The sequence below is a fragment of the Papaver somniferum genome, chromosome 10 (genome assembly GCF_003573695.1).
Source record: "Papaver somniferum cultivar HN1 chromosome 10, ASM357369v1, whole genome shotgun sequence".
Lineage (NCBI taxonomy): Eukaryota > Viridiplantae > Streptophyta > Magnoliopsida > Ranunculales > Papaveraceae > Papaver > Papaver somniferum.
Genome location: NC_039367.1, coordinates 28,034,995 through 28,059,894, shown reverse-complemented (window position 1 = coordinate 28,059,894; position 24,900 = coordinate 28,034,995). Strand labels below are relative to the sequence as shown.

The window sequence follows — 24,900 nt, the reverse complement described above, 5'->3', positions numbered from 1 at the left end:
ATGTTCACAAACAATGTTCGCACTCTAGGTACCGTCTCGCTGATAATACGATTGCATTGATTCCTTGGCTCAAAACCCTCGGGTTTATCATAGCCTCATCTAATAACATCGCGAGGGCGTTTACGCAGGGGAAGATAAAGAAAACGAAGTATAAAAGTAAAACTCAAGGAGCGTTAGGCGAAATAAAGTGCTGAAATGTAAATAAGACTGGGATTTACGTGGTTCAGCACTAAGGCCTACATCCACGGGGTTGTTGTTTCACTATATACTTGATGGTTACAGGGATAGTCGAGTGACTTTGGAGTTTACATAGGTCTGTATATTGTAAAGGACTAACTTACACTCACAATCTTTCTCTCTCCTTCTCTTCCTGATTTTTCCGATCCCCTCACTCTTGGTGGAGAGGGGGTATTTATAAGGTTAGAGTGTGGGACCCATTTCTGAGGGCCGTTGGAACCTTATCTTCTTGTGTTTTGTGTCCATCACGCGGGTTCTTCGTTCATTACTTCATCACGCAGAGTCGTCCTCGTTCGTTCTATGGGTTGATCGACACGTATGCTGCTCAGAGTGTTTAATGCGGGTAGTTGAGGCGCCTGCTCGTGTCAGGCAAGTGTCTTCTGCCCCTGTCACGTCCATGTCAGTACACCTTCTCTCCACCGTTGATCTTGGCTTCTTTTGGGGATGAGATAAAGTAACTCTTCGGGAGTTATTTGGTGCTCTGCAGTACATCGTGTTACCGGTACATCTTTTAACTTCTGCCCTTAGATTTGTTCGGGCAAAGATCCAACGTTGACGGGATGGGCTTTTTGGCTATGGGCGTGTGTCATCATGCTTTGATGACTTTGTCCGCATGCTCTCCACGTATCTTCATATATACACGTGTTTGATGATGAAATATGTGCACACACTAAGTGTGGAGAAATCAACTTGGTCAAATCTGGATACGACTTTAAGTTTGACCCTGGACGACTGGCAGAGGCTATGAAGACAGTTATCTCTGACAATCAAAAGCAGAAAGGGAAGGTCGGAAGGAGAGAGATTTGGTTCCACGTGAACTATGCCACTCGACATATATTATTGCGCAAATGGGTTAGTCTCTTGTAGTGATCAAACTGTGGTCCAATCTTGATACCGTCTATTTCAATTATACATGTATTACTGCCACTGCTTTTTTTCCCTATCTTTTGCAATCATGATATCTAGAAAGAAAGATCAGACTATTCATCCAGTAGGCCTGAGAAGAAGAGTAGTAGTATGTTGTGTCACTCATGGCACAGCTGTGCTTCTCTTCATTAACTTAACATATTAACTGGCTCATATTTTAGTTACTCGGTACAGTCAGTTTATTACTTTAAATGGCTATTTATTACTTAAAACTAGACAAACCTCCCATATGTTAATACAATTTCAGGTAATTCTCCGGATATAATCCAAGATGCTATACTTGTCTATTCGTTAAGACTAATTCAATGGTCTATCATGTATTGTTAAAGTAGTCTGTCATGTTCTTTTTTCTCGCGGAAAAATGGCCCCCCAGAATCCGTCCCCATCAAGGAGCCTGACAGGGTTAAAGAAGGCTGTACGTATACTGACTATTCGGACCAGACTGAACGAATTCGACGATATGTGCATCACGACTCCGTACTTCCTTTGCGTGACTTTCTTAAACAGGCTCAGTCGAGATGCGAGTTTGCAAAAATCACCATGGGCGAACACTCATGCGAGGTTGCTGTACGTGTGCTTGGTTCTGGTCCTTCTGGATATACTGGGTCCACTGCTTTTCCAATTTCCAGTTAAGTACTACTGAAACTGGTGTTGTACTTTTCAAAATAATTATATGTAATTTATTTGGACTCATGGTGGTTAGTTGTGTTGCAGATGAGTATGAGATTGAGAGCGAAACAACATGGGAATTTCGAATTAAGAAGTTCACAAGAATCATGGATGGCCTTGATCAATTACCTGCTCCCCTACCACTCTTTTATTTTGGTGAAGGAAAACTTATGTATGAGCTTTTATCAGCTGAAGGTGTTGTCATAGCAAGGGCCATACATACTACTGATGATCAGTTGGATCTCTATAGCCCTCCTTCAAGGGATGATGATGATGATTCGTTTGTTGAGGAACAAGTTGATGCTTATGATCCCAGGTACCTGCATGTTGGTGATGGAGCGTCTTCTGAAAGTGTTCATTCCGATTCGCTTGATTATCCCAATGAAGAGTCGAGCGATGGCGGTAAAGGAAGTGATGGTTGGGGATCGGATGTAATCCCATGAAGGCAGTAGTATGGTTTTATGAGCTACAAAGGAGGAGGAGTTAGGAAGTATGTATGTATGGTGTTCCTGTGTCTTAGCTTCAACTTGGGTAGCTGTTGTTTCTTTTAAAATTCAAGTTGTAAGATAAGAACCCATGAAGGAAGTAGTTGATTGGAAGTTTGATAGGGGTATATTTTGAATAGGATTAGATCTGAATTTGCATTGGAAGTTATGAGCTTCAGTTTTATGGAGCTTCCATGAATTTCTTTCTCAGTAGTTTTATAAGTTTGTTTATGTTCCTTGGATATATGCAGTGGTTGGTTATCTTTTCATCTTCTTTTAGAATTGTCTACTTTGAAACTTATTTGCTGTGCTTTTTTGGTGGATGGACTGCTTGTGGTGGTGGATGAGTTCGTCTTCATCATTTTCTTTTCCTCATTTTTGGTTCACATGAGTTTATCATATTTGGTTGTTTTTTTCAATGGATCACTAAATAGATAAACATCGGATTTTGCTAAAGTTTGGAACATTAACGGCAGGCTAGAGTATGACCGGATTTCAGTTGTTGAAAATAAAGATGATGATTTTTGGATAACATTGAGTTCTCAAACTAAACTAAATTTCATTACACCATTAACTGAAAAAAGAAGGAAAATTTTACTAAAACAAATTGAATGAGGATAGTTTAAGCATGCTTCTTGAGTAGTAGTTCGAAAACAAAGGATTTCGACCCGAAACATTCCGATCTCGTCGCCAGCTTCTAAACCCATGGAAAAATTTAGTACCATCCACTTCGAAATACATAGGAATTATTACTTCTCCACTTACTGAATACTAGTTTATGAACCGTGCCAGTATCGAACTATCTTACTAAAACCTCCACATATTCGCCATTAAATTCTAACTCATGCCAATATTGAAATATGTATTTCTCAACAATTTCATGAGACAGGAGAAGTCTAGACATAGGACCAAAATCACTCTTTTTAAGTAGTTTCTTGATTTCCCATGCTGCTATTGAGAGAGAAAGTTTGAAGGAGGTTTTGCCGAGAACAATAGAAGAGAGGAGATTGTGATGAATGTAGTAATGGGTTGAGTTTATTTATAGCTTTAATTCCTCTAGGCTGTTTGGAAAAGGAAACTGGTTTCTAATCTGGAGTTTTTCTTGCATACTTAGCTCATGTCAACAATCTGCAGAAGGTGCCGAGGATTACTTTGCAAGTCATAAATGTGTGTTTGCAGGGATCTAAACATGTTTGGACCGAGTCAGACATTAAAAAAAATGAAGTAATAAAAGAAGAAAAAAGTTCTGGCAGCTGACTCGAGTCGGATCCAAACAAAAAATTAGAAAGGTGAGCTGAAGCCTTCCTAGTCCTAAGGTCCTAGTAGACCAAAAACACCGTCAGGCCTAGGGCTGCACATGGGTCGGGTTTGGCCTCACCCGTCACCCAACCCACTGATGGTGGGTAACAAAAGTTGTCACCCACAACCAACCCAACATTACAATGGGTCGATTTTCACCGGACCCACATTACGGTGGGTTGAATCGGGTGGGTGGTGGGTTACCCACCATAAAATACAATAAACATTACATTAAGAACCCAATTGAAATAAGCCAATCCAAAATCAATCTTAGGAAACAAAACCCTAATTAGTATTTACAAATTACAATGATTCCTAATCTCATCTTTGGTTGTTGGTTTACTGGTGACGGTGTTGATTGATTGCTGCTGGTGATGCTGTGATTTGATTTACAAAGAAAAGAGAAAATGAAAAAATAAACTGAGCCTCTGAGACTGTCGTTGAAGGGAACTGATTGAAGACTCTTCAGTGAAGAGAAGCTACCGATGATTAGGTTTAGGCATTATATATTATCACTTCAATGGATGTGGTTCATCTAGGATAGGTAATCTAAGGGTTAGCATTAATTTAGAAATATTTAGGTGGGTGGGTGGGTTGGGTCAGGTGAGGGAAGTTGTCACCCACAATCAACTCACCATATGATGGGTTTTGATGTTGTGACCCATAATCGACCCGCTCCTAATTGGGTTGGGTCGGGTGCGGGTAATTTCAGACAGGTGTGGGTTGGGTTGGGTTGGTGGGTTGAGTCGGTTTTGTGCAGCCCTAGTCAGGCCGATATTAGGGTCTGAACTGAAGGTCATCCAATTTCAGAAAAGCAGTGAGAAACACAGGTGGTGCTATTATTGTTGCAGAAGCAGCAATATCCGTTGCCGCGATTCTCACTTACTTCTTACAAAACCCTCGACCTAATTACAGTATTATTCATTCAGAAAAATCTTACCATCGAAGAAGAAGAAATGGACTCATTGATGCCATTTACAACACTCGTTCAATCAGAATCAACACTCAACAACAACTGGTTGCCAAGTAAAAGTTCTTAACTTCTCTTTGACCCCATTTAAGTTTTTCAGTAGTTACTTGTTATTTCTCAATTTTGATCAAAAAGTTAAAATTTTGATGGTGGGTTTGCGTTTTTGTTTTGAGATTCTTGCAAATGCTGAGTTTTTGAGTCCTGGGGGGTGCGTGAAAGATAGAGTAGCACTCAAAATCATTCAAGAGTTGAATTAATCCGAAACATCAGTTCATTTGAGATTTAGTTTAGACTATGAATAGATTCATGAAATTAAGCTCATCCAAAACATGATTCTTCTAGTTGCAGCTACAATGGTAGCTCTTTAAAGCTGCCCCTTGCCTGAAAATTCGACTACCTTTGGTCCTTTGGATTGAAAGCTAAAGTTTTCGTAGACCAGAGAATTTGTTTTGCATATTTGGATTGAAAGCTATTGAGAAGGTATTTACGCCTCTACTCCTAATTTGAGATACCTTAAGTATCTGTATGACATACTTTGGACTCCAATGAGTTAAAAATTGAATTCACTAGAAATTTAAAGCTTGGCAATAGTAGCATGCTATTTTTGTTACGAAAACACATTTTGATCTAATCCTTTTAGGATGTTGAGCTAGCAAAACGGGTTCGTATTTGCGGTCACCTAAGGCTTTACAGCATTATCAATTGCATATTTCTGAGCTCAAAATGGCCAGTTACCTTGCCTGATAACATCTGACCTCAACTAAGTATGTTAACTCCAAGGTCTTAGACCAAGTAATAAAATATGTGTCTATTATTTTTCATCCTGTTTAAACTGCATTTGGTTGAACCTAAAAAATGATACCAGTTGCGGCATATAATTTATTTTCACATACCTTCACCAATCCTTAACTACAAGATAGTTCATGTGAATGATGGACACTGCTCAAACTAGTCACTGATACTTAAACTTGCAGCCGCAAAGATCTAAAACTGCTCATATGCTGTGATCAAGCTACAGACTAAAGAGGGATATTGTAACACTAATCAAATAAGAACATAAAGTTGTTATAATGCAGGGAAGAGTAGTCTTTGCCTATTTTGTGGTACTGGAACTGAAACATATTGTCATTTGTTTTTATACTGCAAATAGTCTCTAAAGCTGTGTAACTACTTTCTAAACAGTTCGGGTATTCTCTGACAGCTGAGGAAAAGCGAGGAGAACAAAATTTGGGATGTCTCACCTTCTGCAATCTGACGGACCATTTGGAAAGACAGAAATGTGAGGCTCCATGGGCATAGAAGGAACTTGTCTCAATGAATGATTTCTGTCAAGTGTACTATTTTCAATTGGTCTCTTCATACGAAACTGTTCGATGGTTTGTGTTTGAGTAACTTAATATATAATTGGGTTTGCCGTGATTGATAGAAGCTAACTATTTACCTTTATATCTTTGGGATTTCAGCTTCTCAAGCCTGCTCATAGAGTCAATTCTTATGATTATGTCATTGCACAATGGCAGGGTGGAGAAGAAACTCATGCAATCATGCAGGTAAAACTATTCATATAAAAAAATGTTCTTGGACTCATTCCACCTTATTATGTGGCAACTTCTCTAATTCCTAAAGGGGTTATCAATAAGCTTGACAGAGTTTTGAGGAATTTCTGGTGGGGTCATTCCAAAAATATATGAATATACGATTTTTAAAATGGGACAAGCTGAATAATGAGAAGGATATTGGTGGTTTAGGCATCAGATCTTTGCAAGAGTTGAATAGAGCTCGAATAGGTAAGATTATATGGAACTTCATGGAAAATCCCAACAAACTCTGGCGCCAACTAATGAGAGCCAAGTATACAATAGATAGCTCTTTCTGGAGCTGTGAAAACTTTACAAGGTGCTCCTTTACTTGGACTGTCATGATCAATTGTAGAGATGACATGATAAGAGGTTGGGTTGCTGCTGGACTGTTGGTGATGATGTCCTATTAAGATATGAATGATCCTTGGTTGGCTGGTGAACAAAGTCATTTTATCTTCAAAGATATTTGTAAAGTGGAAAATGATGTCTCAAGAGTCAATCTCATGGTGCAAAGTTCGAATAAATGGAACTCAGAGCTTATAAACAAGCTAGTTCCACTTTACATTGGTGAGCAGATTATGAGTATCTACTTCCCAAACTCTAAAGACCAGATCAAGGACAAAAATATGTGGCTTCACCATCCTAATGGCAGCTTTTCTACAAAATCCTTCCAGAAGATGAAAAGAAGTAAACAACCTTCCTCTTCTCATTATCAAGCAAGATACTCATAATCTGCTCACCAATGTGTACCAAGATACACATTAGAAGAAATTGTGGAAAGTTTCTGACAATGATCCTAAGGTTCGGATGTTTATGTGGAGAATGTTGCAGGAGGGACTTGCTCTTGCCACTGGCATTGGAAGATTTGTTAAAGACATAAACTTGGAGTGCAGGCTGTGCAATAATGCTTTGGAAACAACTGATCATTGATGCTGCATTGCCAAGATAATGTTGTTCAGCTCTCCTATAAATTTCAGGTCAAACCTTTAAGTGCCCAATGGATTTTACTGCGCAGATTCATAATCTTTCTGGCAAGTTTTAAGTCAGTTGAGCTTAAACTTATCAGAAAATGTGGTAACGAGGTTGCTCACATTTAGGCTAAATCTGGTTTCTAACAGTTGGCTTACTTCTCCTCCTCTTTGTATTACGGCTCTGCTTCAATCTAGATTCTCGTTTTTCTGTTTTGTTCTTTCCCTGCAACAATTTTTCCTTCGTATCTTTTTAAACATTTTAATGGCCATCAGACCAAGCAAGAATTACTTGAAAGAGTGACACATAACAAGGTGAGGATGCTGGATTGATGAGCCCATCTTCATATTTCTCATCCCCAAAATATTATTCCAAAAGCTAGCTTTAAGGCTGCATGTGGTGCCAACTGCCAACCACTTTGCTTGTGCACAGATGAAAAGGATTTTGATCGCTGCATCTTGGTAAAAGAGTTTTGGCTTTGCACCCAGAGTGGCATTTTTTGTTTCCACCAACCTAAAGTTCCTTCATTAATCTCTTTCACAAATATAGCAGTCATTGACTGATAAAAATGACTCCTTTTTGACTAAGAACCAACTCTTCTCAGTCTTTCATGCCTCTTCTTCTTACTCTCTCCCTCCTTTTGCAAATGAGAAATATTCAGTTCAGGGTTCATCAACTTTTAAGTACCGAGTAAGTCTTTTTCCTTCCATTAGTTTTTGCAAAGTTCTTGTTTTCTTTCTTTTATACCCTGCCTTTTGTATGCCCTTGAGGAACACAACAATGGGTAGAAGTAGTGAAAAAACGAAGGCAAAAAATGGTAGAAGTAGCGAGGTAACAAGGGAAAAGAAAGCAACTGAACACCAAAATCATGAGCTTGAGAAGGAAATAAAAGATGATCCCAATGTAAAAGTCTGCAAGAGGAAAAGATATACAGAGGTTTTGATAAAAGAGCTAAGGGATAAATGTCAAAATTGTGTTCAACTCAACCGGGAAATTGATGGTTTGAAAAACGAGATTGAAGGTTTAAAAAATGAGTTTTTGGAATTGGATGTCCAGGGTGACTTAGTTAAGGTGAGGTGTAATCAGTTGAAAGCTAAGATTCTAGAGAAGAAGGAGACAAGCGAAAGAGAAAAGGCTTTGGAGAAGGAATGTGTTCAGCTTAATAGAGAGGTCAAGGATTTGAAGTTGGGGAAGAAAAGAGTTGCTGTTGAAATTGAAGATCTCAAAGTGAAGTGTACACATAACAAGGTTTCTTAATAGAGAGGTCAGAGAGGCTTGCAGAGTTGGAAGCTTATAATTTCAAGTTTCAATGTTTATCTGCAGAGCTCAAACACAAGGAAATGGAATTGGAAAACCTACGGGTAGTAAGCGGTGGTCTTGATCGTGAGCGCGAGGACTATATGACTAAATGCATTGGAATGGAGGAGCAAATTAAGGGTTTAATAGAAGAAGGAAATGTTATGTCTCAGAGGGAGAAGAGTGCAGGGGAAAGAATCTGTCACTTGGAGGAGGTAGTTAAGAAAATGGAAACTGATGAAAGAGAGAGGTTTAGGGAATTGGAGAGAAGGCTATTAAAAGTTGAAGAAGAAAATGCAGCATTGAGAGCCTTGCAAAATGTAGTTTCTTGTGAAAGAACTTGCAGGGATATGGATGGCAGGGTCTATGCAGCTAATGAGGCGCACTTGACAAGAACTGAAACTAGTCCAAATTTTATTTTTACACCTGCCAGCTGCATACCTTCTTTTTCACTGCAAGTAACTGTCGATGGTGTAACCCCCTCAGGTATCATTCATATTCTTTTATATTTAGTGCTTTGTTTGTCTGTCTTTTGCTAGTGTAGCTTTCGCCATGTCCATTGTCTCTCTTTGTGTTCATGTTGATACATATCATGGTTGGATATATTTTACAGTGTCTTGTCTGTAATTGCATTCATTTAGAGCCGGTTTTCCATCTCTTTCTTTGTCTTTCTTTAACTAGTATTCACAGAGGGCATACCCTGCTGTTAGAGTTGGTAGCAACTCAAAAATTAAATGGGAATCTAGGACAGAGGATGGATGGTATGGTAGTGATTTCAAATACAGGTTCATCTGTTCATTTTCACTATGTTCAAAGTGTCTGTCTGAACATACTGTTCAACTAAATTTTCGGCGTTAATGAAATTGAACTCAGATACACAACCATGAAATTTCCCTTTATATGATAGCATTAGATTCTGCTGTGGTTTCTATATGTGCATGAATTGTACCAGTTTGCCGAATTACCTTCACATAAAATTTGTATTTGCACGAGAATCTCCTTAAAACTGAGTTACTTCTAATGCTAATTATCAAGAGAGTGAAACAAAAGATCAGGAATGTGTGTACATATTTCATCATCAAACACGTGTATGTGAGAAGACACGTGGAGAGCATGCGGACCAAGTCATCAAAACATGATGACACACGCCCACAACCAAGAAGCCCATCCCGTCGACGTCGGATCTTCGCCCGAACAAATTCAAGGGCAGAAGTTAAAGGATGTACCAAAAGCACGGTGTACTGCGGAGCACCAAATAACTCCCGAAGAGTTGCTTTATCTCATCCCCAAAAGAAGCCAAGATCAACGGTGAAGAGAAGGTTGACTGACATGGACGTGACAGGGGCAGAAGACACTTGTCTGACACGAGCATGTGTCTCAACTACCCGCATTAAACACTCTGAGCAGTGTACGTGGCGATCAACCCGTTGAACGAACGAGGATGACTCTTCGTGATCAAGCAATGAACGAAGACCTCTGCGTGATGGACACAAAGCACAAGAAGATAAGGTTCCAACGGCTCTCAGAAATGGGTCCCACACTCTAACCCTATAAATACCCCCTCTCCACCAAGAGAGAGGGGATGGAAAAAGAGAGAGAGGTTTAGAGAGAAGTCGAGAGAGAAGAATTGTTAGTGTAAGTTTACCTTTTAAAATTCGCAGACCTATGTAAACTCCAAAGTCATTCGACTACCTCTGTAATCATCAAATGCATAGTGAAAACGACAACCCCGTGGATGTAGGCCTTAGTGCTGAACCACGTAAATCCCAGTCTTATTTACACTTCAACACTTTACATCCATTTCATACTCCACGAGTATTACTTTTACACTTCGTTTTCTTTATCTTCCTCTATGTGAACGCCTCTGGTGATGATATTAGACGAGGCAATGATAAACCCGAAGGTTTTGAGCCAAGGAATCAATACAATCGTCTCATCAGTGCGAGCATGTGTATAGAATGCGAACATTGTTTGTGAACATATAGATGCCTTCGTGATTTACGTGTTCACAATCTGGCGCTAGAAACAGGGACTTCGTCCCGGTAAAAGATTTATCTTATCCTGTGATTTCACCTTAAACTAGCATATGATTTCCCTGCTTCATTAGCTCTAGCAGTATTTATCTTTTGTTAACTTTATTATCTTCAAAAACACACCCATTATCTTCATTAGCTCTAGCAGTATCTATCGATGCAGTTTAAACTAGTTAAAAGATTTATTGCTTAGATCCACGGATTTACATTTTTTAGATCTTGTACGGACCTGTTTCTTCGGTGGGTTTTTCGTACATTTTCAAAGGATCTACGTGCATCTTCCAAGGGATCTTCACGCGTTTCAATGAGTCCGCACTTTTAATAGACCTTAACCCATGTATTTTAACTCATATGTTTTAATCAAATGAGCCTCCCTAAAGTTTTCTCTGTGGCCCTCGGGCATTTTCTCCCCATCTTGGAATAGGGTATTTCGCAAACTAACCCGATCCGCACGGACATTTTTGTTTTTCGCTTTTTGAAATTCCCTTGTGCAGAAAGAAAGCAACAAAAGGACCCAAGATGGAAAAGACACAGGAGGCAGGAAAATCCAAAGCCTCGTCAAAGGAAGCACCAAGGACAACCCTGGTCATCACCCGAAGCAAGCAGAAAGGAGACAAAGCCAAAATGACTAGTCAGAGGCAGGATACTGCGGAAATCACTTCGTCTATGAACGCTAACTCCGTTGCAGCCGCGACTCTCAGAGCAGCGACGACAAAGTACAGTACGGCTGCGGCAGCCCCGAAGGCTGCAGAAACCAGCAAAACTTTTGCTACGAATCAATTCCATCAACCAAAAGAAAGGGTGTCTGAATCCAGAACACATCAACACGTGCATCCTCCAACCTTCGGAATGCCATCAACAAACGATCAGAATCAAACTGTGCCGGCAGTTCTAACACCGCAGATGGGCACTCAGACTGAAAGACCAAATTTGGAAATGCCAACAATCGAAGCTGATCCTCTACCACCTTTAATGCAAACCGTAGAAGAAGGCGGCACCATGGCCGTAGTAGCACGAGCTGGGACTCCTAATCAGAGGTCAAACCAATCACATCGACTGATGGCTGAGCTTGAAGAATTGAAGAAGAGCCAGCAGGTTTACGCAGATGCCGTAGTTTTGTTGGCCAGAGAAAATTAAGATTTAAAAGATCGGATTGCCCTAAGCACGAAGACCAACCAACAACTTGATGAAGCAAATTCAAAGGCACCAGAACCTAATCGAGACCGAAGAGTCATCGTAGCAGACGCGGCTAGGGGAAGTAGCGCATCCGACCCGGATTATAATGACGAAGAGTCAGACTATCACAGGCAAGAGAGCGTAGGGCACCACCACGCGATGGAAGAGCTGCGTGATGAAATGATGGCTGAGATCAGGCAGTTATAAACTAGACAATGCGGGGGAAGGTTAGAAGAGGTCATGAGAGAGGCTAACTCCACGCCCCTAACTCATCGCCTGGCCAACACCCTTATTCCGCTTAAGTGCCCTGTCCCGACCTTCGAATGCTATGACGGATCCAATGATCCCGCTGCACATATTCGGTATTATAACCATGTCTTAGCCAGATGGAGTCAGAATGACGCCGTACTCTGTAGATACTTCCCATCAAGCCTGAAGGGATCGACTTTGTCTTGGTTTGATAATTTTCCGCCTGACTCCATCCACTCCTACGATCAACTCGCAGAAAAGTTCTTAAGAACTTACATGTATAACAAAGCTGTTAACACCGGAATGGATAAGCTCTTTTCGCTGGCAATTGGCTACAAGGAAAACACGAGAGAATACACTAACAGATGGCACAAGATCTGCCAATCCATAGGGAGTGTGGACCCAGTAGTAAGTATCAACTGCTACAAGTGGGGATTAGACCGAATGAGTCCACTATTTGTTGAGATTCATGGAAGCGTGCCTAATACAGAAGGAGATCTTCGAATAATTATTGAAAATTACGCTCGTCTTGAAGAAATCCAGTGTGAGAACCCGAGGGCACACCCGCAGAGGTCTCACCGTACCAATTCCGCAGAACAAACCAATGGGGCCAAAAGAAATAGCTCAGTGGAACAGCCTCACGAAGATAGGAAGGAACGAAGAGATGAACGACGAAAAGACGATCGAAAATCCGAAGATCAAGTTTACACGAAGCTCAATGCTAGCTATGCTCGGATCTTGCTAGAGGTCAAAGGAAGGGAAAATTTGGAGTGGCCGTGGTCTAAGGGAAAACAGCCCCCAAGAACCGAGAAGTCTAAAGATTACTGTGAATATCAATGCTTCAATGGACACCAGACTGAGAAATGCAAAAACCTCAAAATAATGATCCAAAAACTGATTGATGCTGGCGAACTCCAACATTACATACGAAAGGAGGTCGCCGAGGATAGATTCAAACGGACCAAGCCAGTCCAACTTCCAAAGGGAAACCGCACCAATCAACACCATCTCGTGTTCCGAAGCCGCGGGGCCCTCCCTTATAGCGCAGATAGGAAAGAGGCTACGGAAGCGGTTCGAGGACCACTGCGAATTATATAAGATTGATGGTGTAGAGGTGGACGAGAACGAAGAGTGGATGGACGCACCTATTATCTTCGATGCTGAAGATATCGAAGAAGATATGGAAGATCATAACGATCCCTTGGTCCTAACACTACCAGTGGCTGGATGTAACCTCAAAAAGATCCTCATAGACGGGGGAAGCTCAGTAAACGTTTTATTCTACGACGCATTCAAACGAATGAAGCTCCATGATGAACAGCTAATGACCTCTTATTACACCATCTACGGATTCAATGGAGCACCCACGAAGCCATTGGGAGACATCGTGTTGCAGGTTAACGTCGGACCCATGAAAGTAGAAACACGATTCAGCGTGGTTGACGCCCCATCCCCCTATAACTCCATTATTGGACGAAAGTGGTTACATAAACTCAAAGGAGCGGCGGAAACTTACTACCAATATCTCAGATTCCCTACACCTGAGGGAGTGATGGAAATCAAGGGAGATCGGGTCTCTGCAAAAGAGTGCCAAACCACTCAGGATCGTATCAACAGCGAACAAGAAGAGCAGCGAAAAACCCGAAGAATTAAAAATAAAGTAGCCGTGAAAGAAAGGGCCATAGACCTGTTCCTCAAGGAAACCACAGGGAGGGGTTCGACAAAAGATGATAATGTCCTAAACACAGAAACGGGTACTTCAGCAGCCAACGAAGGACATAAACATACCAAATGGCAATCAAAGAACGTCCCAGTCCTCGGGGATCCGAAGCCGGTGTTCACACCAGTAGAGCCCGTAAAATAAATCAACATAGGAACGGAAGAAAACCCGAAGATAATAAAAGTAGGGACCATAATGGACGAAAGAAGAGAAGATTCCTTAACCAAAATACTTAAAGAATACGCGGATGTATTCGCCTGGAAGCTAGGAGATATGCCGGGGATTGACCCGAAAATAATCCAACACGAGCTGCGCATCAAACCAGGCACGCCACCTTTCAGGCAGAAAATAAGAAAAGTTGCACCGGAGTATCATAAGGCAGTGGAAAAAGAACTTCGGAAACTACTAGAAGCAGGATTCATCAAGGAAGTCAAGTACCCTACATGGATCTCCAACATGGTCGTCGTTCCTAAGAAAAATTGAGGGGTTAGGATATGCATCGGTTTTACTAACCTCAACAAGGCATGTCCAAAGGACAGCTATCCCCTGCCAAGCATAGATCAGTTGGTTGAAGCAGTAGAAGGATACGAAGAGCTGTCATTCATGGATGGATATTATGGCTACATCCAAGTATCCCTGGCCGAAGAATATCAACTACACACAGCATTCTACATCCCACATGGCCTTTATTGATACACTAGAATGCCCTTTGGACTTCGAAACGCAGGGGCAACGTACCAAAGAATGGTCGATGCTATCTTCAGGCCATGGATTGGTAGTACCTTAGAAGTATACATTGATGACATGCTCGTCAAAAGTAAACTGCGCAAAGATCACCACCAGGATCTGAGAGATATCTTCGAAGCAATGAGGAAACATCACATGAAAGTAAATCCAGAAAAATGCACTTTCGGTGTCACCTCAGGGAAATTCCTCGGATATCTGATAACAAAAAGGGGCATTGAGGTAGACCCAGCGAAGATTCAGGACATAGTAGAAATGCCATCCCCGAAGAATTTAAAAGAAGTGCAGAAGCTCAATGGGTCCATAGCAGCCTTGGGCATATTTATTGCCCGATCCTCGGACAAATGCAAACATTTTTTCAATATTCTCAAAAAAGGGAGTAAGTTTGAATGGACCGCAGATTGCGAAGAAGCCTTCCGAAAAATCAAAGAACACCTGGCTTCAATTCCAATCCTGCAGAAGCCTGATCCTGATGAGGTTTTGGCATTGTACATAGCAGCGACAGAAGACGCAGTTAGCGCAGTGTTGGTCAAAACCAATACGAAGATGGAACAGCCTATCTATTATGTCACTAAGACCCTCAATTCTGCGGAAAGGAACTACACGAAGATCGAACAACTTATCCTGGCATTAGTGTGGGCTACTCAAAAGATGAGAACCTATTTCCTAACTCACTTCATCCGCGTCCCATGCAAAGCACCACTGGAAGCAGTCCTCAAAAACGCGGGAAAAGTAGGCAGAAAAGCCAAGTGGAACACCCACCTGGACCAATTCAACATCTTTCATGAAATTTAACATTCCCAAAAATCCCAAGTTTTGGCGGATTTCTTAGCAGACCTCCCCCTGGACAACGACGAAGAGATTAAGGGAATACTAGAAGACGATGAAGAAAGCAAGGATCCAATTGATGTCCTCGAACCCGCGAGTCAAAGACAATGGGAAGTCTTCGTCGATGGTTCCAAAAATAAGGAAGGGGCAGGAATAGGCATTGTCATCACCACCCCAACTGGAGAAAGGATCGTACATGCACTCAGGTTAGAATTCAAAGAGCATACTAACAACATCGTCGAATACGATGCAGTCGTACATGCCCTCCGCTTAATAATAGAGATGGGGGTAACCGATGTAAGACTGACAAGTGATTCACAGCTTGTCATACGGAAAATAGGGCTCGAGTACAATGTGTACGACGACACCCTCTCTGCTCACATGGCCTTGGTCCAAACATTGGCATCACAAATTCCAAACATCAAGTTCTGAAACTTATGCAGAAGGGATCTCAGGCACGCGGATGCCCTAGCATACATATCATCCATGTTGAAGGACAAAAGCATCGAAGCTATTAAAATAACAAGGGTATACGAGCCTTCAATTGCATCGCAATTCTCCTTTGCTACCAATCAAGATACATTGGAAGAAAATATCGAAGATCAGGTAGGAGAAGACATCCATAACGATTTTGACGAAGAAGATATCCTGTCAAGAGCAAATCAAGACGAAGATTTCAGCAACGAAGATGATTGGAGAATGGTGATCCATGCGTTTCGCGAAGATGGAAACTTACCCGCGGATCATAAACAAGCCAGGAAAATACTCTCCAAAGTAGGAAGATATGATCTTCGGGATGGGATCCTGTACAAGAAATCCTTCCTCGGACCATTACTACGTTGCTTGTCCATAAAAGAGGGGCATCGAATTCTAAACGACATCCATTATGGTGACGCAGGGAATCATAGCGGCATGAGATCACTAGCCGACAAAGCAAAAATGCAAGGATATTACTGGCTCACAATGATACAGGATGCCGCAAGAATGTCCCGACGATGTGAAGAATGTCAGTGTTTCGCCAAAAAGATACACGCGCCAGCAACAACGTTAAATTTTGTAGATAGCCTGTGGCCATTTGCAAAATGGGGCATAGATATCGTCAGGCCTTTCATCGAAGGATCATGGAAAAGACGATTTTTGATAGTAGCCACGGACTACTTCAGTAAATGGGTGGAAGCTAAAGCCTTATCCAGGATCAGAGACGTGGATGTGTTTACTTTCATATTCCAAAACATCATTTGCAGGTTCGGCATACCAGCGGAAATCGTGTCCGATAATGGTAAGCAATTACAGGGGAAAAATATAGACATGCTCTTCGATACTTTCAAAATAAGGAAGAACAAATCCACCCCCATATACCCTCAAAGCAACGGACAAGCGGAATCCACTAACAAGACCCTCGCCCTTATCCTCGAAAAGGAATTAGACGAACATAAGGGGCGATGGTGTGAACAGCTGCACAATGTGTTATGGGCTTACAGGACAACACGAAGATCTGCCACTGGGGAATCCCTGTTTCTCCTCACTTATGGAGCTGAAGCAGTCATCCCAACAGAGATCCTCATGCCAACCACAAATACCGAAGCATGGGAGAAAAAATCTCACAACAGACATGATGTTAGAGAGATTGGACGACCTGGAAGGAATGAGGGAAGCAGCATTGCAGAAGATGTAAAATTATCAACGAAGACTAGCGAGGGAGTACAACAAAAAGGTAAAGCTTCGAAATTTTGTAGAGGGGCAGTATGTGCTAAGAACAATCCCATAGTATCAACGAGAGAAGAAATGGGGAAAGGTAGCACCTACATGGGGAGGACCTTTTATAATACACGACATTGCGGGAAACGGTTCCTACTATCTTCGCAATCTGAAAGGCGAGGTCCTCCGGCATCCTTGTAAAGCTAAGTGGCTCAAACCGTACTACCCATAGGAGCAACGCAGCTTTGCACCTGCGTGAAGAATACCAGAAGAAGAAGGCAGCGTAACCGCTTTACATGTTTCTATCTCTGGACGAGGATTAGCAGGCCTCAACCTATCAATCAAACAATAATTTTGAAACCTTCAAGTAAACAAAATTTATTAACAATATTGGGTAAAGTAGTCAATCTACAATCTCTCAGGGCTCCCCCATCAGTGTCTATGAGTGTAAGACCAGGGGGAAGGGACCCAGCAGAAAGAGATACCCAACCAATCTTAAGGCAACGGGTCGACGGAATGGGTGTATGTAAATATTTTAACCCCATATCCTAGAACGTTGCCTCGACCCCCACCGTCTGGGAATCCTCTGGCCCAGGGTTCGCCAGCGGGGTGACAGGTCTCAAGAAGATCGTGAAGGTACCTCCCTTCGATATCGCACCCAAACACTTAAAACATTCTTCTTTTGTTTTTAATGTCCTTCCTCACAATGCTTAAAATAAAAAACAAACTGATACTTCAGGTATACCAAAAGAATGATCCATTTCATAAGGGTTGGTTACAAGGAGCGGCAAGGCCAATTCAAAGAAAAAAACACATCAAAAACATTCTCTTTACAAAATACTAGCAAAATCTAACTGAAGGATAATGCTGTGGTTTATACTTGGAAGATTCCTCCCCATCAGCAGGGTTGTTCCGAAGAGTTGAAGGGACGCTCCCACCAGAAGAGGGTCCCGAGGAGCCAGGCAAGGAGGCAGGTACAGGACGACGCGGATAGCTCTTGACGAGGTGATAGACGCATTTATGTGTCTCATATGTCTCTATTGTATGTATTATTAGTGCTCAATTTTGTATTTATTGTGTTCTTTTATGTCTTTGTATGAATTTTTAGAGAAATAAGCCCTTGCGGCGAAATGGGCTCAAAAAGCAGTGTTTTACACCCCGAAGAAATGTATCGTAGGCACCCCAGAAATGCACCGGAAGCATCCCAGAAATGTCCCGGAGGATTCCAACCAAAAATTACTATTTCCACCCCAATTGATATTCGCACCCAAGATCTGGTTAAGGGGCATCCATCTTCTCTTTAAATTCAAAAACAGCTTTTTGGAGGGAAAAATATATTCAAAACTGGCAGAATTTCGATCGTCAAAATGAAGGGGTTATGGGTCGATTCAATGGCTGAAATTTGGTATAGAGATGTGATATAGGTTAAGGAACATATTATGGGTGACATGATCGATCAAATTTGGCTGGAATTTTCGGTATGATTCACACACCCAAAATAGAGCACGTGTACTTGATAGACGCATTTATGTGTCTAATATAGCTCATTTGTATATATTGTTAGTACTCGATATTGTACTTATTTGGTTATTTTATGTATTTGTAGGTGTTTTTGGAAAATAATCTCTTGCGACGAATTTGGCTAAAAATGTGGCATTTGGACCTCCGTTGATAACGTACCGGAAGAGCCTCAGAAGTGTACCGGAAGTATCCCAGAAATACCCCGGAGGAACCCCGAAAAAAGTGCGGAAAATGCCCCAGAGGACACTTGCTATACGGACCCTTGATTTTGGATAAGGGGTAACCTAATTATTAAGGGGTGACCCATTTCCAGGCAGCTGCTAAAGGGACACCAGAACTGGATAGGGGGAGATCACATTTCTTCACGTTTTCAAATTAATGTTTTGGCGGGAAACTTCATGCATGTTTACTGGCAGAGTTGGATTCGATTAATGGACGGTTTCTAAAGAGATTCAACCCATAAAATCAGTTGGGCTGGATGTGAATGGACTAAACAGAGATGGTACATGTGTTTTGATCGATCAGATTGGGCTGGAATAGCCGGGAGAAGAAATCAGAGTCCAAATAGGACACGTATGGTTCTGTTTACGTTTCAAAGATTTTTTGAGGAGATTCTGGGAGAGTTTTACGCTAAAGAAAACTCTACTTGGTCATGTTAAAGTCTTGGGAGAGTTTTGGGGCAATAGAATAGCTCATAAACGCGTACAGGGAGATCAGAGAGAGATATTCTCTCAACAGCGCAGAGAAGAAAAAAGAAAAGAAAAAGTCGGATTCAGTAGAGATTTTTGGGGATTAAAAGACTATATAAGAGTTGGTTCAAGTCATAGAAGGGTTAGAAAAGTTTAGAGAGAAATAGGAGAGAGTTCAGAGCCGAAACAGGGAAGATACCATTGATTGTTGCTGCTGCTGCTGCGAGGAGGAAGAACGTGAAGAACAGACTCTCCAAGGCCGTCGTTTATCAACAGTGACATCGACTGTCCATTGAGGGTCGTAGTTCTTCAACAGTGCAAACAGCGAGCTCTTTGTGTCGTTGTTATACAACACTTGTGTTCTATCGATTATTTTCAGCACTACCCCTTTGTAACAGTGACGCTGGAACAGTATAATAGCGTTATAAACTTCAATTATCAATTATTTTCATCAATAAAAACACTTATTTAGCCATGAATACATCTTGTGAGTGTGTTTTTGAGATGAGGAGCTAAACCCCTTAGCCAAGGCGACGGAGGAAGCCATTGGTCCTTATTTATGGTATAATTCTAACTTTATTATTTATTTGCAATATTATTACATGATTATTTGCATGGAATTTTTATTGGAAAATTGATTTTTATTGAATAATTGTGATTCATTTTGATGGAGCATGCTTAGTTTATGACTCTTGATGTTTCATGCTTGGTGTTTACATTTATTACTTCAAAAATCTACAAAAGGCATAATATTAGAATCACTCTAAAAGAAAAATTGCATGAATATTAATTATTAGAATTTATCAAATAATGGATCAATGGTGGAATCCAAGTCTTGGTGTTTTTCTCTAAAGGTTTGAATTATTTTATTTATTTGCGTGTTTAATTTAAATCGAGAAAAATTGTTTTCTTCACAAGTCTGAAAAGAACCTGTTTACCACTACAATTACAATCACTATTTGAAATACATCAGTACTGTAACACGAGCAAAATTGAAGTTCTTGTGTGCATGAGGGAGTTCTGCTGGCGTTGGAAGAGTGTTGAGGCGTGAATAAGACATTTGGGAGCGTGCAAGATCAAAGTTGACGCGTGCATGGGATTAAAAATGGAAATTTTCGTTATTATTGGCAGCCGAGAATATTTGAATTAAATGGAGAATATATGCAATCAATGGTCGGATTTTTGGCTCCAATTCACTAAAAATACAAGGCAAAACAGTTTGGGAAAGGCGGTCGAGAGTTTGGGGAAGCTTTGGAGGCTACAGAGTAAAGAAAAATCGAGTTGCAGAGCCACCATTTCTGCTGCTGCAACTCAAGAACAAGAAGAACATTAGACAACCAGAGACAGTCGTTCATACTACAGTAAAAACGACTGTCACATGAGGGTCATAGTATTCTGTATAAACGTTGCAAACACCCGATTTTCATTATTATCTCCATTTCATCATTTGTACACCTCTTTTGAGCAATGAAAAATTCTTTTGAGCGTGTTTCCAATATGCGGAGTTAGAACCCATCACTGGGACGACGGAGGAGGCTGAGCTTCATACATGGGTAATTTTGTTAATTCTTTTTAAGACTTTTGCATTAAAAATTATTTGAAATATGATTTAATTAAATTGGTTGTTATTTGATTAGATGGGTCATGCTTAGCTTGGGTGATTTGATGTTCCATGCTTAAAATTTACAATCAATTTTTTGAGAATCTACTTTGGCAAAATAAGAGTCCATATAACTTATGTTTTGAGCGATTATTGTCCAGAATAATTCATTGAGCCCTATGTTATGAAGATTGGCCGAATCATTAGTCCCAGTACCTCTCTACCAATTTGTCAATATTTTTGTACATAATTTTTATAAATCTATAAATCCTTCATCCTTCACAAATCCGAGAGTTTGAACCTCATTACTATAACCACGAAAAATCTCTAATCATTTTGGCGTCACCGACGCGGAATTGTGTTTAGGTAGAATTTTTTTTTTTTAGATTTATTTTTCTTTGTTCTTTTTTACGTTCTTTGGGTATTTGTCTATGTGATACAGGTTTTGAGGCTTAGATCGAAAATAAAAAGAAGTTGTCAAAGATTTTTGGCGATTTCATAAAGACTAGGAGCAAAGCTTAAAGCAAAAAGAACGGAAAGAAGACGAAGGACTTTTTTTATTATTACTTTTTAGATATTTTTTTTATTATTAATTTTTTTTTAGAAACTGTAATTAAAGTTTTTATTTTTGTAATCTTTTAGTTTTGGACATTATTTTTTTTTCCGGAATTTGAACATTGGACATTAATTTTAAAACCCTACAGAAGGGTTATAAATTAAAAAAAAAATTAAATACAAACTGTTTGCAGGGAAGGGCGACGATTACTATATCGTCTCGGCCCCTCGGGTTCGCACACTGACACCGGAGTCAGTGGCCCGAGTCGACTACAGCGGTTCTTCGCCCGTCTGGTACGGGAGGTAAACTTCTAAACACCCGCGAATCTCCTGCAAGCGGGTTTACTGTTTGCCTTAAGGTGAATATATGCTGAGGACTTGAATACGGCTGTTTTAAATTCCTAGTAAAGGGCAAGGCCCGGCCAATACAAGATAAGGGTTCGGATTTCATCATCGTTCTCTTCTTGCCCGCCTTAGGAAAAAGAAACCAAACGCGATCCTAAGCCTAAAATTTTGACTAGAACGAGACTTATATGGTAACGAGCTTAATAGGAAACTCGTTCGAAAAATATTGGTTGCTCTTTAAGCACACTTCAAAGTTCATGATGGTTTCTGTGAGTTGAATGCGTGACTGCGCCGCCTTCTAATGCGGTGAGGCCTTGGGTATCAAAGAACTACTAAGCTTCCCTCGCCTCGATTCAACTTACTTTGACTCGGATTGATTCCAGAGGGGTTTGCTCAAATTGCAACGAATTCCCTTTCCAAAGATAGAAGCTGGTCTAGAAACAATCTAAGTGGAGCCATCATGCTTTTTGTTTGCTAGAATTTATAGGTTTGATTTGGTCGAGTCAGCCTTATTTGTGATTGTGTAGAATTCCTCTGTAGTTTGTGTTTCCTCGATGATGAATCCTTTTCAGGAGACACCACCTGAGATGACGTTACGAGAATATATGTCTAGAAATTCTCGTTATCAAGAGACGTCTTCGGAAATGACTCTTGGTGAATATATGCGTGGGCATTGATATATGGATACTCCAACTTTTATTGAGGAATCACCTCTAACGATCTATGAAAAATATTATAAACATAGACCATGTAGTTGGGAACAAAGCTTGAGAATTCGTGAATATCAAAAATTATATTGTGATGATGATGAGGAGGAGGATGCTGATGATGATTATAATGATATTTCTAGTTCAAATACAAATAATTTTAATAATTATTTACCTATTCAAAAGGACGAGGATTTGACTAGAAATACCCCCGTTTTAGACGATGATTACGAAACCGATGATGGTTTAGAGGAACCAGTTTATCTTGAGAGTAATGTTTTCGAGTCAAACGATTTAGAAACAATAGTCTTAGATGAACTCGTAGAGATTAGCGGGGATGAACCTGACTTAGAAAAATCAATAGCCCACTTTCAGGAATCTGATGACCTAGAAATTAGGGAGATTATGACCAGTCTACCTAGAGACGCCGAAAACTCTAAGTTTGGGGGTGATTATCATTCTCCATGTTCTTTAACTCTTACAAAAATCCCTCACGTGGGACTTTACATCAATGCCTCAACCATCTTATAAGACTATCTTCGTACTCGTTTTACCGAACTTAATAATATTCAACACGAGTCTCAACTGTTAGAAACCCATCCTCTGGTTGATGAGGTTAGCCCAGGCAATAATACCAAGATTGACTTTATTTTCCCACCAAAAAATTTTCTACCAACTGTGGGAACTTATAAATTTCAGATGTGTCAATTATTAAGTTTTGAGACTAAACCTAATTACTTTAGGAGATTAGGGTCGACATGTCTGTTTAAGGAAGACCACCACTCTCTTTGTGGTCAGCTGTGTAAGTCAAATCTGATTGACTTTAAGGATCCCCAGTTATTCAGGTTGTTATTATTTTTAATTGAGTTTTTCTAGACTTTTAAACCTGAGCTGTTGGATCTTAGCTATGAGAAAGTGCATCCAATGAAAATATTCTATCAAGATCCTTTCATAGAACCTGAACCTGAACCACAATGGGACATAGGTATCTTAATCAGAAAACTACATAAGGGTATGCAGTACATGTTCATTTTCTTGGCTTGTTGCAGATTCCTTTTACTTGTGATAGCTCTATTTGGTTTCGATAACCCACAATTATTTCGGCTATTGCTATATGATTCGAGGTGATTAAACCTTTCTTAGTCTGGATGAAGACTATAAACTTAGCACTTCTTGGGAGGTAACCCAATCTCATGCAACCCGGTAATACCCTTCCTTCACTCTTTTGCTTCAAATAGTAACTGTCTCTCCTTGTTCATGCTTTTAATTTCATCTTTAGAACATTGAGGACAATGTTAATTTTAAGTTTGGGGGTATGGGAGAAACTTTTTAGTTGCAAGAAATAAACTCCAGAGCCTAGAAATTTACGCCTATTAAGGATAACACTAACCAATCTAAGTGGATGGAAACATTTTTGTCTTAGGAGTTGAGGAACCAATCTGACTAGATGGAAACATCTATAGAGTCTATTCATAAAAGCACATAGCTCAGGTGTTAGAATTAACATGATAGTTTCGCCATATCTCGTCGAGTCCTTTTCACTTTCTATTTTTAGTTTTCTTTTATTTCAAGTGATTTGGTGGGGCACACGATTCAAGTTGTTACCTTTGCTAGGGTGAAATAGAGTGACTGAGTTACCTTTTCAAAAAAAAAAAAAAAAAAGACCAGACCAGACCAGTAGACCAATCGGAATAAATACTAACACTTGGATAGCAATATGTGTGTGTTCTCCCTGTCTCCGTCGCCTAAACAAGCGTGGAATGCAGGATCCACGGGAATCACCATGTAATCTGCTGACAAGAAACATGCGCTTCGGTCCACAAGGTCCAATCATGTTGTTATTTCTTAAATAAAGGTGTGTTTAATAAAGTCGACCACTGGTACCCTTGTATATGCCAGTTGTGTTGACCTAGAGTTAGGATTATTAACCACTGGTTCCCTTGTATATGCCAGTGTGTTAATATTAGTCAGACCGGTATCTCAGTCATTTAGGTTAGGTTCATCTTGGCAGAGGCCTTCAGACAGATATGGGAAACACCGTTCGCTTTTCAACCATCTACATTTTTCTTTTTCCGTCTTCTTAATCTATTCATGTGATTAGTCTGACTCTGAGTATGATGTCCATCGTGAAACTATCTTAGTAGAGCTCTGTCACTTATATGAATTTTAGTATGCTTGAGTGCAAACTCGTGTACAACAATTGGAATTTCGCATCAGGGTTCTTCATCTTAGAGTCAATAATTGTATGCCAACCAAGGAGATTCTTTAGTGCTTTCCAAGGTTTTGCGTAGATAGCTAGGGTATGGAGTAAAGGTTTTGTGGGTACACCTCTGGTAAACCCTCCGGAGACAACACTCCGCCACTAGGGCCACCTAGGGGTTCAAATGATTTTCCTTTCTAGAATAAATTTGCTCGAGGACAAGCAAATAATAAGTTTGGGGGTGTTGATAGACGCATTTATGTGTCTAATATGTCTCTATTGTATGTATTTCTAGTGCTCAATTTTGTATTTATTGTGTTCTTTTATGTCTTTTTAGGAATTTTTAGAGAAATAAGCCCTTGCGGCGAAATGGGCTCAAAAAGCAGTGTTTTACTATTTCCCC

At 40.4% G+C, this 24,900-nt stretch overlaps 1 protein-coding gene across 1 annotated transcript; it reads left to right on the top strand.

The window, feature by feature from the left end:
• The first annotated feature begins 1,634 nt into the window (after positions 1-1,634).
• On the top strand, positions 1,635-2,592 carry LOC113318030. Its single transcript, XM_026566153.1, has 2 exons — positions 1,635-1,792; positions 1,879-2,592. Exons 1-2 carry the CDS (start codon positions 1,705-1,707, stop codon positions 2,274-2,276), a joined length of 486 nt encoding a protein of 161 aa, XP_026421938.1. The 5' UTR covers positions 1,635-1,704; the 3' UTR covers positions 2,277-2,592.
• The last annotated feature ends 22,308 nt before the right edge of the window (positions 2,593-24,900 follow it).

Excerpts from the sequence above, each read along its gene's own strand:
- LOC113318030 (XM_026566153.1), top strand. The coding sequence starts at position 1,705 with ATGGGCGAACACTCATGCGAGGTTGCTGTACGTGTGCTTGGTTCTGGT. Across the intron at positions 1,793-1,878 it reads CACTGCTTTTCCAATTTCCA|ATGAGTATGAGATTGAGAGC; the intron begins GTTAAGTACTAC and ends GTTGTGTTGCAG.